Here is a 16,049-nt window from a genome sequence, read left to right as displayed (position 1 = left end):
TCTGCCTTGGTGGGCTGCTTGACTCTCCTGGAGGCAAGGAGCAGAGACTCAATGAACCCACTCTCTGGAAAAAGAGTCTGTGGTAAGGTCATCCCTGGCCCAGAACTGAGCCTGGAAGCTTCCAGGACCTGAGGCAGCTCTGAGGTCCAGCAACTATGCATGTAGTGCTTCTTATGGGCCCTGGGTCACCTTGGCTCATGGCATCTCTGCTTCTTTCTATAGCTCTGCCCTGTCCCCCCTTTCTAACCAGTATCCCCAGTCTAAATCCCAAAAGAGAAAGAGAATAATTGGCTTGATATTCACCAACACCCCATTAAGCAGAGCCTTTCACATCAGGCACCACAATCCCATCAGAGAGGGTCTTATCCTCTTCTAGCTTCAACTAGAAGGAAACACGGGGCATGGAGAGTACCACAGCTGATTAGAAAGTGTGTCTATAATGTAGTAGTGATGATGCTGGTGCTGATGCTGATGCTGATGACAATGATACTGATAATAATATGTACCATTTACTATGTGTGAAACACATGTCTCTCACCATGCTAAGCTTTTAGCATGCATGTTCTATGAGGCTTGTAAATTGGCAGTGTGCTCAATTTGTAAAGAGCTAGCAAAATAGGGCATAGTGCAGAATTTGAACAACTTCTCCAGTCTTTCCACCATGTGCAAGTGGACTATTTGGCAGTGTGACTTCTGGCAACGTTTCTTGGCCAAAAGGACCAAAAGGACAATCTTAGCACCTTCACCCATCCCTGACCCAACATAGAAAGTATAAAAATAGAGGCATCTAGGAGTTCATCTTTCCTTTCGTTTATGTTACCCTGAGATGCTGTGTGAAGTTAATGGCCAATCTAAGATAGTATATGGCCCTTGGACAACCAGTGCCCTTCCAACTTGGTCCTACAGATCTCTCCTTCAGCTTGAGATGTCCTGTCTCTCTGGAAGAGAGGTTCAAAGCTTCCAAGAAGGCAGAGCAGCCCCTGTGATGGGATTGGTGGAGTCAGAAACCCATCTTTTCACTAAGCATTTGTAATTCCCTCCTGAAAGATTCATTCAGTTGGATTTTGAAGGTTGTCTGGGCTTCAGGAGCACTCTTATTACAGCATGCATAGTCCCTTTTAAAGGATAATGCTTTGGGCTTTTATCAACAGATAGGAAATGACAGATAACAGGGAAATGATGAAAAAGTGCTTTTACATCACATGTCCACACTCCATCAAGAAGAATTCGCAATCATTTGTATTTGTGTCCAAAATAAAGGAGGAAGTCTTCCCAGGACTACTTTCAAAGCTCCTAAATAGGAATGCTGAATCACATCTCACCCCCTTCTCTTCCATATTCCCCACAAGCATTTTCCAGACTTACTTAATAACAAGAACGATACGAGACACCTGTCAAATGCAGAGTCCTAGGCCCTCACTGGACATACCTATTCAGAATTTGTAGATGAGGCCGAGGGATCCATATTTTTATAGCACTTTAAAGGCTTTGATTGTCAGTAAAATTTAGCATACACTATTCTGAAATCATCAATTTTTCCCCTTTCTTTTCCCATTAAATAATTTTAATGCCCTACTGAGACTTGGGCATGGAAATAGGCTTGAGCACCAATAAGCAGCATGATCTTTAACAAGCCATTTACATTGCTTGGTCCTTACCCTAGTATTCTCATTTAGAAAATGGGGTCATTTATTTTTTATTTTAATTGTTGTTCAAGTACAGTTTTCTTCCTTTTACCCCCATCCCAGCCCACCTTCCCAACCCTCTCCCTTGTTATTGTACATGTGTCCTTTATACTTGTTCCTGAAAACCCTTCCCCTTTTCTCCTGAAATTCCCTCCCCTCTGCCCTCTGGTCACTGTCAGCCTGTTCTCTATTTCAATGTCTTTGATTATATTTTGCTTGTTTGTTTGTTTTGTTATTTAGGTTCCTATTAAAGGTGAGATCATATGGTATTTGTCTTTCACTGCCTGGATTATTTCATGTAGCATAATGCTCTCCATTTCCATCCATGTTGTCACAAAGGGTAGGAGCTCCTTCTTTCTTTCTACTGAATAGAATTCCATTGTGTAAATGTACCATAATTTTCTGATCCACTCATTTGCTGCTGGGCACCTAGGTTGCTTCCAACTCTTGGCTATTATAAATTGTGCTGCTATGAACACTGGGGTGCATAGGTTCTTTTGGATTGGTGTTTCAGGGTTCTTAGGATATAATCCTAGCAGTGTAATTGCTGGGTCAAAAGGAAGATTCTTTTTTAGTTTTCTGAGGAAATTCCACACTGTTTTCTATAGTGGTTGTACCAGTCTGCAATTCTACACTAGAGTTCCCTGGGAAAATAGGATCATTTCATGAGTTCATGTGACAATGAAGTCTACCATTTGCATTTGCCAACATGGGCTGTGAAAATTAATATCACTGTGGTTTCCACAAATTTTGAAAGCTCTCTGTAATTAATAATTTTAAATTTCCAGGAGAGTCGCCAAGGCAAGAGAAAACTAAAGGCTCAGTTTTTGTGCTTGAGGAGATGATCCCTGTGAAAAAATTTGCCATAGGGCCTGACACTTAGAACTTTCAGAAAGTGTTGGCCTCCTTTCCTTAACTGTGTGTTGCCCAACATGTTTTCAATCATCAATCACTACAGAGGATTCTGCATCAGCCCTCCACATGCAGCTCCCGTGATTTCCCCTACCCACCCAGAATTCACCAACACACAGGATCAGTGGGGACAGGCAACACGTACACAACATTCTCTGATGGCAGGCAGACAGCTTCAAAGCCCAGGCCCTTTCCAGCATACTTCGTGGTCTCTAGAAAGGGCCATCACTCAGCCAACTCCAATTAAGATATAGTCCCCCTGATGCCATCTTCTTCTTGTGATGGAACCCTCAGACTGGGCAGATCTTGCCCATGGGATGGAACTTGAGAAGAAGCTAGGGCAATTCTGGCAAGATTACTGACAATCCTTCTAACTTAAATTGTCTGCTGGAAGGGAAATCACTTTTTTGCTTGATGAGCTTCTTAACTCTACCTTCTAGAGAAGAATAATAAGCATAGCTCTTTTACTTTCTAAGTACCTCCATCAGAACCCCAGAATTATTTGTTTAGACAACTTAACTTGTATACTTCCATTCTGGGAAGAACCCTTTAAATAAAGATACTTAATGTTACTAGTGGTGTGTTTTGAGCAAACACACACAATAATGCAGATAAAACCCAACTGAAGGTCAAACAACTCATTGAGAAAGTTAAGTCTTGTGTACTCAAATTTTACTAGAAGCTTCAAAAATGAAAGCAAATCTAGTTTTGGTCTCAGTTGCTAATGTTTTCACAAGGAACAAGTGCTTTACCCTTAGCCAGTGTATAATCTGTGTGTGTATTATAGAGATATTCTCTGTAACTATAATTATATTATACAAATATCAAACATTAACTACTAATTCATATTCAATTGACATGTGATTGATTTATTAGTATAAATTTTACATATAAAATAATTGTATATAGTATAATATATGATTTTATGTATATGTAAATCAGGTTTGTTTCAAGAAGTTGGCTTATGTGATTGTGGGGATTGAAAAATCTCAAATTCAGTGGGCTGGAGACCCTTGGGCTGGAGATCCGTAGGCAGGAGCTCACGCTACAGTCCACAGATAGAATTTCTTCTTTCTCAGGGAAACCTTAGTTTTGTTTGTAAGGCCTTTAAACTGTTTGGGACAGGCCCGCCCACATTATCAAAAAGCATTTCACCTACTTAAAGTTAACTGACTGGAAATGTTAACCATACCTACAAAATATCTTCACAGCAGCATCTAGATTAGTGTTTGAATAACTGGGCACCATGGCCTAGCCAAGTTGACATGTAAAACTGACCATACACTGACAAACCCACGAAATTGTATTGACTGTTTTATAGACTGTTACAGACTGTGGTGAAGAAGTAAGACAATTACTCTCAATACCACCCTGCACAGAAGGCCCCTGTTAAGTCCCCAGGTTGTAGTAGATCAACAAGCATCCACACTGGCCTCTGCCAGTCTTTTCTGGCCTTCATCTGGAGGTAGGAGCTTATGATGCCCAAGGCCATGATCAAGCTGTGGTGCTGTGGTAGCGTGACCAACCATCTTGGTTTCTCAGTTTTAGCACTGAAAGTTTTGTGTCTCAGGAAACTTTTAGTCCCAAGCAAGCAGGATGGTTGGATAACTTACTCTGTTGGCCTGTTCAGGCCTTCTCCAAACTCCAGGCTCTGACCTCAAGGTCCCCTTAAGTTTTTCCACCCTCCTGGGTTCCCACCGGGCAGATCAAGGGCTCCACATTGCTGTCCTTGCCCCATGCTGCAGTGCCCAGGGCTCTAGGGACTGCCTTTAGCTGCCTATCCCAATGGCTCACTCAGCTAGAGCCTCCTCTAGGCAGGTATTATCTATCTACAGACACACTGTGGACACATATTCTGCCCTGGGATTTTCAGGTGTGGTTTGTGATCTTCAAAGCCAAGCTCTTGGAACTTGAAAATCCTGTTCTCACTTACAAAGTCTGACTTTTGCTGTCATTGGTATCATTGCCTAGCATCACTATTGTCTGTGCTGAGAGTTTAGCTTTTTAATTTAATAAGAACAGATAGTATTTTTTGAGTGTTTACTGATCACCTGACCCTGTTCCAGCATTTTACATCTACTAATGTATTTCATGCCTATGACCTCTTAGGGTGTTAGTACTGGCACCTCATTTTAGAATGGAGCCACAGAGACTAAGTTAACTTGTGCAAGGTCACACAGCTAGCTAGTATATGTGGAGCCAGGGTTAATTGTGGCAGACTGGGTGTCAGTGCCCTGTTCTGAAATGATTCTTTGCTTTTATTAGTAGGCTCATTGTCTTTGTTCAGCCTGAGGAGAAAGGTGTGGGAGAGAGTTAGAAAGTCATGGGAAATAAGCCTAGGCCCATATTCCAATTTTATCCCAAGAAGAACAAAGTGGCATACATAAGATGCCAGTGTGCAACATCATAACTGGTGTCATCCTAATGAAATGGAAGAGGGAATTAAAAAGGCCAATCGCAGAGGCCCGATCTCATCAATTCAGCCTGAGATCAGCTCTTTGTGGAAGGGAAGGGTGGGGCACCATAGTGGATGAGAATGCAAACCAGAGCTCCATGGCTTAGACTGCCTGCTGACTGCCTATAGGGGGTCCCCTGCCTCCAGGATAGCTCTGGCCCTATTCCTCCATACCAGGGACCTCCCTGCCCCTTCCTGCCTAGCCTGCAGGGCCTCTTCCTGCCCTACCCCCCGCCCCAGGGCTCTTCTTCCTCCCTCTCTTGTGCCAACCCCTAGGAGCACTCAGCCCACTCCCCACTCCCTCCACCTTCTTGGGGTCTCTCTCCTCCCAGGGCCCACTTGGCCCCCCAACCTTAAGATATCCCCCACAAGCAGGGCTTTCTGGTGCCCTGACCTGCTCGGACCCCCCACAAGTATTCGGCAACCTTCAGAGTCTCTCTCATCCACCCCCCCCCACAGGGCCTGCCTAGCCCCCTCTTGCGCTGCCCCTCTCAGCGACTTCTGGACCGTGTAGTTCGGCGCTATGCAGAGGTGGCTGACGCTGGTAGCATCTTCATGGACCACTTCACAGACCGCGACAAGTTGCGCCTGCTCTACACGTTGGCTGTCAACACACATCCCATCCTCCTACAGGTACATAGCGTCCCCGAAAATCCACTCCAGGAAAGAGGTTCACATTGGACTCCTAGGGGGACAACCCTGGGTTGAGCTCTCTCCCCTTTTATTGCATGATTTGGGGCAACCAGCTCATGTTAGCACCTTTTTGGCTTTCAGTTCATTGGCTTCTGCAGGGAAAAAGTGCTATAGTTGCTGTAAAGGAAAGAGGTGTTAGAGTTGGGGTGGGTGGGGGTATAACAGGCACCTTCATTATATGAGGTATCCCCAAAGGGTTCTGTGAAGGACAGCAACTCTGATCAGTAAGATTTGAGCAAGCCCAGGGGGTGGGAAAATAGCCAAAGAATGACACAACCCCTCCTGCCCCTGGAGGAGTGCTCTGTAGGTACATACAGTTGGAAAGGAGAAAAGAATAGAAGTAATCTAAGTGTCTGTCAATGGGGGAATGATGATGAGCACTAGAGTCTGGGGATATTCTTGTCAATAAGACAGGGAAGTGGAGAGGGACTCTGGGCAGTTCAGTGGTTCCCAAAACTGGTGTCTCTCAAGGGGAGGCTTCATGATTTTTGGCCTACTACAGAACTTGGTGTTTGCACTGTTATTTTTTTAATTCTTTTAAATTTTACTTATTTTTTATTTTTCCATTACCATTTATCCCCCCATACCTTCTTCCATCTCCACTCTACCTTCCACATGCACTGTTATTTTTAAAAATATTTTTCTCTAAATCATCTTTAACTTGACCCTCTTTTCACTATCCCCATGGCCTCTTCCTAAGCAGTGATATCTATGAAATCTCACATAGTAGTTATATTTTTTCAACTATACAACTCTTAAAAATAAACATATTTCCTTGAATCTGAATACCATCTAAAATCCTGGCAAATGCCTTAGCATTTTCATAGCTTACATTCTTATACCTCACTTGGAGACACTGTTAAAATGCAATCCACCACATAGAAATAAGAGCTTCCTTTTCTGAATCTATTCATCTAAAACAAGCATAGAAAGAGGGGAGGAATGGTGTGCCAGTGTTGCTTCATTCCAGGAGACTGAGAGGCAGAGACAGAGTAAGAGAACACTGTGTTTGTGAATTTTTTTCCTCTAATCTTCTAATGCCTCCTCCTCCCCTTGGCTTGGCAGATCTTCCCTGGAGCTGAAGGATGGCCACTGCCCAAGTACCTGGGCTCCTGTGGACGATTCCTGGTCAGCACCAGCACCAGCGTACTGCAGGAATTCTATGGTGCACCCCCAGACCAGGCAGCTGACCTGGCCTACCAGCTCCTCAGAGTCCTGGATTCTCTGAGGAGCAATGATTTGAATTACTTCCTCTACTTCACCCACATGGATGCTGCCATGTTTGGCATCTTTAACAATGGGCATCTGTTCATCCGGGATGCTAGTGCCCTGGGTGTCATCGACAAGCAGGAAGGTACTCAGCATGGGCCTGGCTGAACAGCTGTCAAAAGGGAAGTCAAAGTGACAGGAGCTTGAAAGGGTGCCCAGAGATAGCACCATTAGGCCTTTCTAGTTTCTGTATGTCATAGGGACAGCAGCCCAAGTTCAGATTAAATGTCCTTCTCCCACTTTAGCATTCATGCTGCCAACTCTATTTCCAAAGGGGAACTCGCTTTGATCTTGTCTGTGGGGGCAGTTTACATCATGGCATGGCCCCAAGGGCAATGCTATTGTCCAATTTGGTCTCTGTGGTCCATGGACCTGTCCTGCCCTTCCCCCCCCACACACTGATCCTGGTTCTATCTTTCTCTGAGCGCCTTTCTCATCAGATGCTTTTAGGCTTTACCTGAAAATTATCTGGCTGATTCACTTGTATATTTTACATTTTGGCACCTTTGCTTTTTATAAAGTTTCCAATGAAAAAGCATGGCACCACATGAGGTATACTAGTAACCATGTTTTTCACAGTGTGTACAGACTCATTGGGGTTTCTGGAGCCCTTTGAGTATCCCAGTCTCTAATGGCGACCAAAATGTTATGTACCAAATAATAGGACAGAGGGTTTTTTATATGAGAAGGCCTACCAAGATAGACCAATTAAACCACACTTACTCATTTCCTTGTTTGCATTTATTAGAAGAAATATGGCTGATTTCAGAATATTTGGGATATGTAAACCACTGAATATCAGTCCCACTATAACCCATTGAATGCATATTCTGAATTATCTGTTCTTTCTACCAAGTTTGTATTTTTGAAGGGCAAATAATACTGGTTCTAGTAATTTCCTGAGTTCCCTTATTCAGTAGTAAAAAAGGGAGAATCATGATACAGAAGTGAGCCCTATAGTTATAAGCCCAACTTCTGGTAGGAGTAAGTGTGTTTTCTATGCCCAGGCATCAACCTATTGTAGCAGTTCCTCTCATGTCATTCTCAGCAGGGGCCACTGTGTTCCAGAGCCCTAAATCTCCTGCTGACAGGAAATGCTAAAAGAGTATACCACTTCGTCCAGCAATTGTAATTAATGGCATCTCCCTCAAGGAGAGCAGGTTGTACGGTGTATAACATTTCCTGTTTCTCTTCCAGAGAGCCAATCAGCCACCAGAGCAGGAGAGAATAAAGACATCTTTAGCTGCCTGGTTACTGGCTGCAACACTGAGCTGCCCTCCTGTGATACCATCCCTGAGAAGCAGAGCCTGGTGCTGGTGTGTCAGCAGGTGCTGCCTCAACTTCTCCGGGGAAAGTTCCCCTCTCCAGTGCAGGAGCAGATAGATGTCCTCCTGGCTAAGTGTGGGGAGGGTACCCGCCCAGACCCTGAAGTTCTCGGGGCTGCCAGCCAGCTGAAGAACATCTTGAGACCCCTGAGAACCTGTGATCCCAGATTTGCCTACCGCTATCCAGACTGCAAGTACAATGATGAGTTCTAAAGGGCTGGAGCCTGGCTGGCCTCCAGGGACAACATCCTTGACTCTCCATTTCTCAGCTGGGTTGTTGCAAAGTTGAAAAAAGCAGATGTTTTAGACATTAGCAGAAATGCACATTAATTTCCCAGGGACTAAGGAACATTCCAATGGCTGGAGGGCAGTTGTGTGACGGTGTCATTGTCTCCACTGGCTGGAACATCACAAAAGAGCCAGAGGTGGGCATCAGATGATCTAACTGTGGACACTCACTCAACCTCTGAGCCTCTGTTTCCTCTGTTCTTCACCAGAGTCTTGAATTAGTGAAAGAAGACAGAGATGTAAAGGGCCAGGGAAACATGCTTCCTACTCTCAGCCCAGGTAGTTATAAGGTGTGTTCAGAAGTATACACAGTCAGGATGAATGAGGCAGAACAGTGGAAGTCAAGAGGCTGGTGTGAAGAGTAAGGCCCCTGGCCAGTAGCACATTAGGTTAGACTCAGACAAAAGGGGCCCTTTCCTGCTCCCTCTACCCCTGAGCTAGCTGTCCTGTCACACTCCCCATACCACCCCAGGGTAAGAAGACTGCAGGCCAAAGGCACATATGGATAAGAACATGCCCTGAATGTCTGGGGCCTCATACAGGTACAAATAAAACACATCATGATGTGGGAAGGAGCCAGAGGTAAGAAGTAAGGAATTGGCTGGAGGCCAGTGTCTTCATCCAGATCCTCTGAGAAGCGAGTATCAAGACAGGATAAAACAGTCAAGGATTATATTAAGGAAGGGGCTTGTGTGGAAGGAAAGAAGGAGGGACCCAGAAACAGCTGGAAGAGCCAGCAGGTCAGGTTGCAAGTCCGAGCCCAAAGGTTGAGTAGGAGTATCCTAGACTGTTTTACACAATGGAAGAAAGCTTTGGCAAGGTTGTCAGGGTGTCCTTGAGCCAAAGCTAGCCATTAGATGAGCAACAAATCTCCAACAATGGGTAGCCCTTATGCCTCTGCTACAGGGAACAACCCAGGGGAGGCATGGCCTCAGCCCAACCACAATGATGGATTTTGAAGCTCAGCACAGGGCACCTAGGCAGTTCCACTCCCTGGAGCAAGAGGTCTATGAGCAGACCATTCTCATTGTAGGCACAGCTAGACCGAAGCCAGCTTTCTCCATACTGTGACCTCCAATGTAGGACTCTAAGGAGTCTGAGAATTTTCAGTGAAACTTGACCTTACAGGTTATTATAAATTTTATTCAAGGTCAGAAACAAAACATATTTTGCCAAATGTTTGTTAGTTTGCTTTATGGCTTTTAAATATTTAACCATATGGTATGTGGGCCTCCATGTATATTTTTGCCCTGGCCCCACAGACATTAGTGGTGAGCTCTTTGAACTTTTTCCCAGCCTCTCTGCCAGCCCTGTACCCCACAGGGACTTCTCAGTTAACTCTCTCTTTCCTACCTCTAAATAACCACCTTTAGGTTAGAAGGCCTGACTTAACAGGCTTCACAGTGCAGACATAGAAACTGAGGCTTAGGAAGGAAGAATGACTTGCTACCAGTCCATGCTCTTCTTGCATTCCCCTTCAGCCTCTGCTTCTTACCTTGGCCTACCCAATTCTGGTTCTTTCACTCACATTTAAAGTTAAGCCAAAAAAAATAGTCCTATTTTATGGCAGCTAAGTTGCTTCAGGGGTTTGCCTTTGACTGCTCCGGGCACTATCCCTTGGGCAGCCATGACAGTGAAGATGACAGGCCAAGCTTCTGGAAGGGCAGGGTCAGGCAGGCTGAGAGTCTGTCTGAGACAGGTGCCTTCTAGCCTGGTCTGAAGGATAAGGGTTGACAGCCCTTTCCAACACCTTACTGTGAAACTGATCTTAAACTTCTGGCCTTCAGAACTGTGACAGAATAAAAGCCTATTGCTTCAGACCACCCACTTTGTAGTAATTTGTTACTGCAGCTCAAGAGATAAATACACACTATGAACTTCATCTGAGTGTCTGCTTCCAGAGAACCCAACCTGCAGTACCCCCAGCTCCAGTCTGTTGTGATGGATTCAAAAGTCAGACCCAACATGAAGGAGTATGTTAGTATCTATACCTAGGGCTAAGGCTTGGCTGGTTCCATTCCTCTTCTGCATCATTTAAGACTGTTGGATGTCTCACCTTGACCAGAAGCTTTTTCTGACAGCACAAGCTCCCACAAGCCCTTTCTGAATCGCATATTTGTACCCCTGAGCCAAAAGTCTGTGCCCCATTTGAAGCTAATCCCAAAGAGAAATCCAGAGAGCTCTGTGTCCCACCTTTCCTTCGAGCTGGGAGATCTCTGAGGATGGTGGGGGTAGCTGTGTATTCTCATAGCAACCAGCACAGGGCTGGCCACAGAGCAGGGGCTGGGAAGCTGTTCTTTCTGAAGACAATGTTTGTGTTCTTCGGATGTTTGTGCTTACTGTTTTTCATGCACCATGTGCTATACACTGAATGTTCATGTCTCCTTAAAATTTATATATTGAAATCTGAACCCCTAAGGTGAGCGTATTAGGTGGTAAGGCCCATGATAGGTGATTAGATCCTGAGGGTGGAGGCCTCATGAATGGAATTCATGCCATTTTAAAAGAAACCCCAGAAAGCTCCCTGGCCTTTTCTTCACTGTGAGGACACATGGGGATGAAGCAGGAAGTTGGCTTTCACAAGGCTCTGCATCTGCCATTGCCTTGGTCTTGGACTGCCAGCTTACAGAACTCTGAGAAATAAATGCGCATTGCTTACAAGTCACCCAGTCTATCATATTTTGTTATAATACCACAAATGGACTAACACACCATGCTTACCATGTACAGGATGAGGCAAAAGTACATTTACAGTTGTATTTAAAACACAGGATTTATTCTTATATTATTGTTCATTAAACATTGTATTATATTCCATATAAACAAATATAAATTTACTGTTGCCCCACACTGTACAGGACGCAGACACTTCCTCAAGAGCAACTCTTTTCTCTCAACAGTCGGGAGACAGGTAAGTCAACATTCAAAGGACTTCAGCCAGAAAAGAATTATCCTGGTATATTCTTAGTCTTCTGGTATCAGATTGGACACATTAGAGTATTTTCCTGAATTTTGCCAGCCATCGCCTTTTTTGTCCTCGGGACTGACTGCATAATTTGTGGAATCCAATGCAATATGAAAATGTGAGGCCTCCTGTCATTAATAATTGCAAGATGGGAACAGCAGGGCATTAAACTAAGCACAAAACCTGTGGGACTGTGAAGCCAGTCCTGAGTCCCTGAGAATACTAATTCTGGTTAACATCAGAGTGTTCTTGGGGGTTACTGAGGTCTTACTTGACCTCCACAACCAAGGGGAGTGGGTGTAGGACAAGAGGTGATTTATAAAATATTTAACAATTCTCTTGGCAAAGGAACTGACTTACGAGAACACACCCCATCTGGTGTAGCTACCAGGTGGGCATAACCACAACTCTTCAGGTAAATTCTACTTTTCAAATGAAGAAATTGGTTCAAATAATTTTCTCAAAGCAACAATTTTTAGGTTTCCTGCTTTCCCAGTCCTCCCCTATAGCATCTGACTTCTGCCTTTAAGTGATTCCATGAGCCTGAACATTTCCCCTAGAGTTACAATAAACAATTTGTTGGATTTGGGAGGGTGGAAAGATCTGGAGCTCTGGATGCAGATATGCTTAGATTCAAATCATGATTCTGCTAGTTACTGTGTAACCTTGGGTAAGTTGCTTAACTCTCTGAGCCTCACTTTCTTTATCCAAAAAATGGAGAGAAAAAATTTCACCCTCGTGGAGTTATTGTCCTATTTAAATAATACAATGTCTCTCAAGGGCCTGGTATATATGGATATTCTGTATTTGAAGGCAAATGTAGGAAAAGAGCAGAGGGCTTCCTGGCAGAAAGCTCTTCAGATAGCCAAAGTAGTACTGCGGCCTCTTCTGAAGAACCCAGATCCTTGCCCCAAGCAGCTACTACCCCAGTCCATAGGAATCCCCAGGATGTTGCAAATTACTGAACAACCTGACTGGGGCCATTTTTCTTCCCTCCTGCTATCTAGACTCTAGGTTGGTCATGAATAGTAGCTGAATGGTCACTATACTCACCTCCACAACCCAGCCCTCCATCAGGCTCAAAAGGGAATCCTTCTCAATCAGGTAGTGTTAGGGGTCTTGAGAAGTCCATCTGTACTCAGTATTGCAGAAAAATGTGGAAGTTAGATTGGCCCATTGAAAGTTCACTGCCTAGTGGTGGTAATGTGACTTTTCTGTCCATTTTGGACCTATTGCCCACATGTATTGGTATATTTGCTCACATGCACACAAGTATACTCTGGTCTGCCCACAGCTCTTTATGGTATTGTTTAAGAATGGTTAAAGCTGTAGGCTGTGTAAGAGGGTCAATTCCCAGGCAGAGGCCCCAATCTGCAGATTTAATAACCCTCTGAGACGGCAACTTAGAGAAATTAGTCATCAAAAGGCAACTGAGAAACCAGCTCGTGTCCCGCCCATTGTAGCTCTTTGTAGAAGTAGATAAGGACAGGGAGCACCCCATCCCATTAGGGTTACCAGGGCATAGTTTCAGCCTGAGCTATGATTATAGAGTGACTGTGGCAGTATAGAGGGAGCAGTGGCTCTGTAAGCAGACATGTCTGCCTTCAGATCCTGTGCTAGCCCCTCTTGCAAAAGTGAGTGCACCAATGTTAGTTAATTGTAGCATTGCTTGCAATTACAAATACTAGAAACAACCTAAATACTCATACATGGCAGGGTGGCTGAATAGACTGGTACATTCATACAATGAATGCAACTCTCTATATGAATGAGGAAGATTTCTGTGAACTGACATGGATTTGTAAGATATACTGCTAAGTGAAAAAAAGAGCAAAGCATGTGAGGGTATTTATAGGATGCTAGTGTAAGAAAGAAAGCATTACTGTATACAAAAATATCTATGTGATATATACATTATATCACAAGGATGATATATCAACTGTAACTCTTGTGATTTTATTTATATAAATAGATAGATAAATAGATATATAATTAGATATGTCACAAGAGAGAAAGAGAATAAACTAGAAGCTGATGAGATTGGTTATCTATAGGGAGTGAGTAAGAATAATAAAAATAGGGTAGTAGGAATGAGGAGTAACACTTGCCTGAGTATACCTTTGAGTATAGATCTGACTCTTAGAACTATGGGAATATCTCACATAGTCACAAATAAATAATTAAGATTAACCAGGATGTGGGTTAAACTAAAATAAACTACAAACAATTACAAATGGATCTAACTGAATTACAAATGAATAAGATATAACTATACTGAAAAATTAACTAACATAACTTGGAAAGGAAGAATTTTGACTACTTAGTACAAGGCTAAAGACAAAAAGAACTGTACAAACACTTTCAAATGGATAATTTTATGTTATATGAATTTTACCTCAACTAAAAAAGAACCATAGATAAAAAGTGTTTTCTGGTTATTACTTTGCCCATGGGGATCTGAGTTAGCAATTCCAAAACTACTTTAAATGTTAAGCAAATAAGTAAATATGTTGTAGATATTGAGAGAAGAGCTTCTCACTCTTGGAGAAAGAAGTTACAAGTAAGGAGAGATGGAAGAAAGAATTGACCTCTGTGGTGTTAGACTAGAATTGGAGGTATCACTCTGCACTCAGAATTTTAGATTGATAGATAGATATAGATAGATGATAGATAGATAGATATAGGTAGATAGATACATATAGATATACAGCTATATATGGAAATATCTATGAGTGTATAGAAATATATTTCTTAGCTCTGTCTCTGAGAGGGCTTGCAAGTAGTGACACTTCAGTACCTAGTGCCCAGGTCTTGGTTTCTCTAATAAAAGAAAGCAGAACTTATTGGAAAATAGTTGATTCTAAGAGGGCAGAGAAAGTACAAGATGAGCCTGAAATAATATTGTATCGCAAGAAGAGAAGGAAGTGTTCAAAAAACTTTGGGAGAGTGTCAAATGGACATGGGAGCCAACTTGAAGGTATTACCAAAAGCCAAATGTGGGACAATTTGATGTACAAAAGAAATAATATTACTAACGGGTTATAACCCATAGAATGAATTCTTATGAGATCATACTGACATAAATATATAACAGAAAAGTAAATAAATGGGGAAGGCAAGAGCTATTTCTACAGTAGAATTTCAATTAATAAATGTAGATGGAATGATGAAAGTAAAAAATCACCACTTGACAAACACCACAGTAGTAATTGTTGCAGGCAAGACTCATCAAAGGGGGCTAAAATTAGTAGATAAAAGTATGAGAAATGGATTGTTTGCATAGTCTCAACATTATCTTGCCACAACATACTTATTGAGCACAAAGGAAATAATAGTAACTTTATGGTGAAGAAGCCTAGAACACACGACCTTAACCAAGTGATCAAGGTCAACATCACCAGTGATAACTTATATAGACATTGTATACACTGAGACAGGCACAGCACCTTCTGTGTTATTCTTGATTAAAATGCAGAACCTCAATTAAATCATGAGATAACATTAGACAAATTGAGGAACATCCTACAACTGACTATGAAAGACAAGCTACAAAGAAAGTCATTATCACAGATTGAAGAGGACTAAGGAGACCAGAGAACTGCATGCAATATGGAGTCCTCCACTGGATCTTGGACCAGAAAAAGTATATTAATGGTGTCAGTACCACCAGCCAAAAACACCAGAACACACCTATAGTTGGACAAGTTGAGTTTATTGCTCATCCCAAGAAGAGAGAAAGCACACCATGGAGAAGCATTAGTAGTGTCAGGAAGAGGAAGTTAAAAAGGACTTCTTACAGGATTGGGACTCATTAGGTGATTTGGAGGAGGGGTCAAGGAAGCAGGGCTTTGCTCTCAATTAGATGCTGTCAGGAAGTGGTAGTAAATCCATAATTGCATATCTCAATGAGTCTTACCTATAGAGCAGGAGTGATGAAGCAGACTAACACTATAGTTCGTAAAGCAGCAGGCACTCATATTAGCCAGCACATGAGGATGTTTAGTCATTTTTGTTTAAAACATGTTCATGTTGCTGCTTGTATATGCAGACATGAATATGGAGTGGTCTTGTTGTGTCCTGATTCATGATGGTCACATGTGGTCTTGTTTAATGTTAGTGATCTAAGAAATTGTTCCTGTTCAAGGAGAACACAAAGGGCCAGCTGTGAGAACCAAGCCAGCTCTGAGCAACATCACTGCAGGGCCAGTTACCAGCTACTGTGGGCTGCTTTTCTCTTTCTCAGTGGGACAATTGGTGAAACTCCAATTAGGTCTAAACAGGGGTATCCAAACTTTTGGCCTCTTTGGGCCACACTAGAAGAAGAAGAGTTGTCTTGGGCCACATATTAAATATATTGCGACATGTAATCACGACAGAATCTCACAATGTTTTACATAAATTTACAATTTTGTGTTGGGCTACATTCACAGCCATCCTGGACTGCATGCAGCCCAGGA

At 42.9% G+C, this 16,049-nt stretch overlaps 1 protein-coding gene across 1 annotated transcript in view; it reads left to right on the top strand.

Annotated features, from left to right (window-relative positions):
* Positions 1–10,450, top strand: part of DIPK2B (divergent protein kinase domain 2B) — a 58,882-nt gene extending 48,432 nt beyond the window's left edge. The window contains exons 3-5 of the mRNA XM_037135038.2: positions 5,512–5,685; positions 6,811–7,099; positions 8,212–10,450. Coding sequence (XP_036990933.2) covers positions 5,512–5,685; positions 6,811–7,099; positions 8,212–8,552 — 804 coding nt within the window. The 3' untranslated portion in view covers positions 8,553–10,450. The remainder of the gene's footprint in view (positions 1–5,511; positions 5,686–6,810; positions 7,100–8,211) is intronic.
* Positions 10,451–16,049: the final 5,599 nt, after the last annotated feature.

Source organism: Artibeus jamaicensis, unplaced genomic scaffold, assembly GCF_021234435.1.
Source record: "Artibeus jamaicensis isolate MK-2021 breed Jamaican fruit bat unplaced genomic scaffold, CSHL_Jam_final contig_60, whole genome shotgun sequence".
NCBI lineage: Eukaryota > Metazoa > Chordata > Mammalia > Chiroptera > Phyllostomidae > Artibeus > Artibeus jamaicensis.
This window is presented reverse-complemented; position numbering and strand designations above follow the sequence as displayed.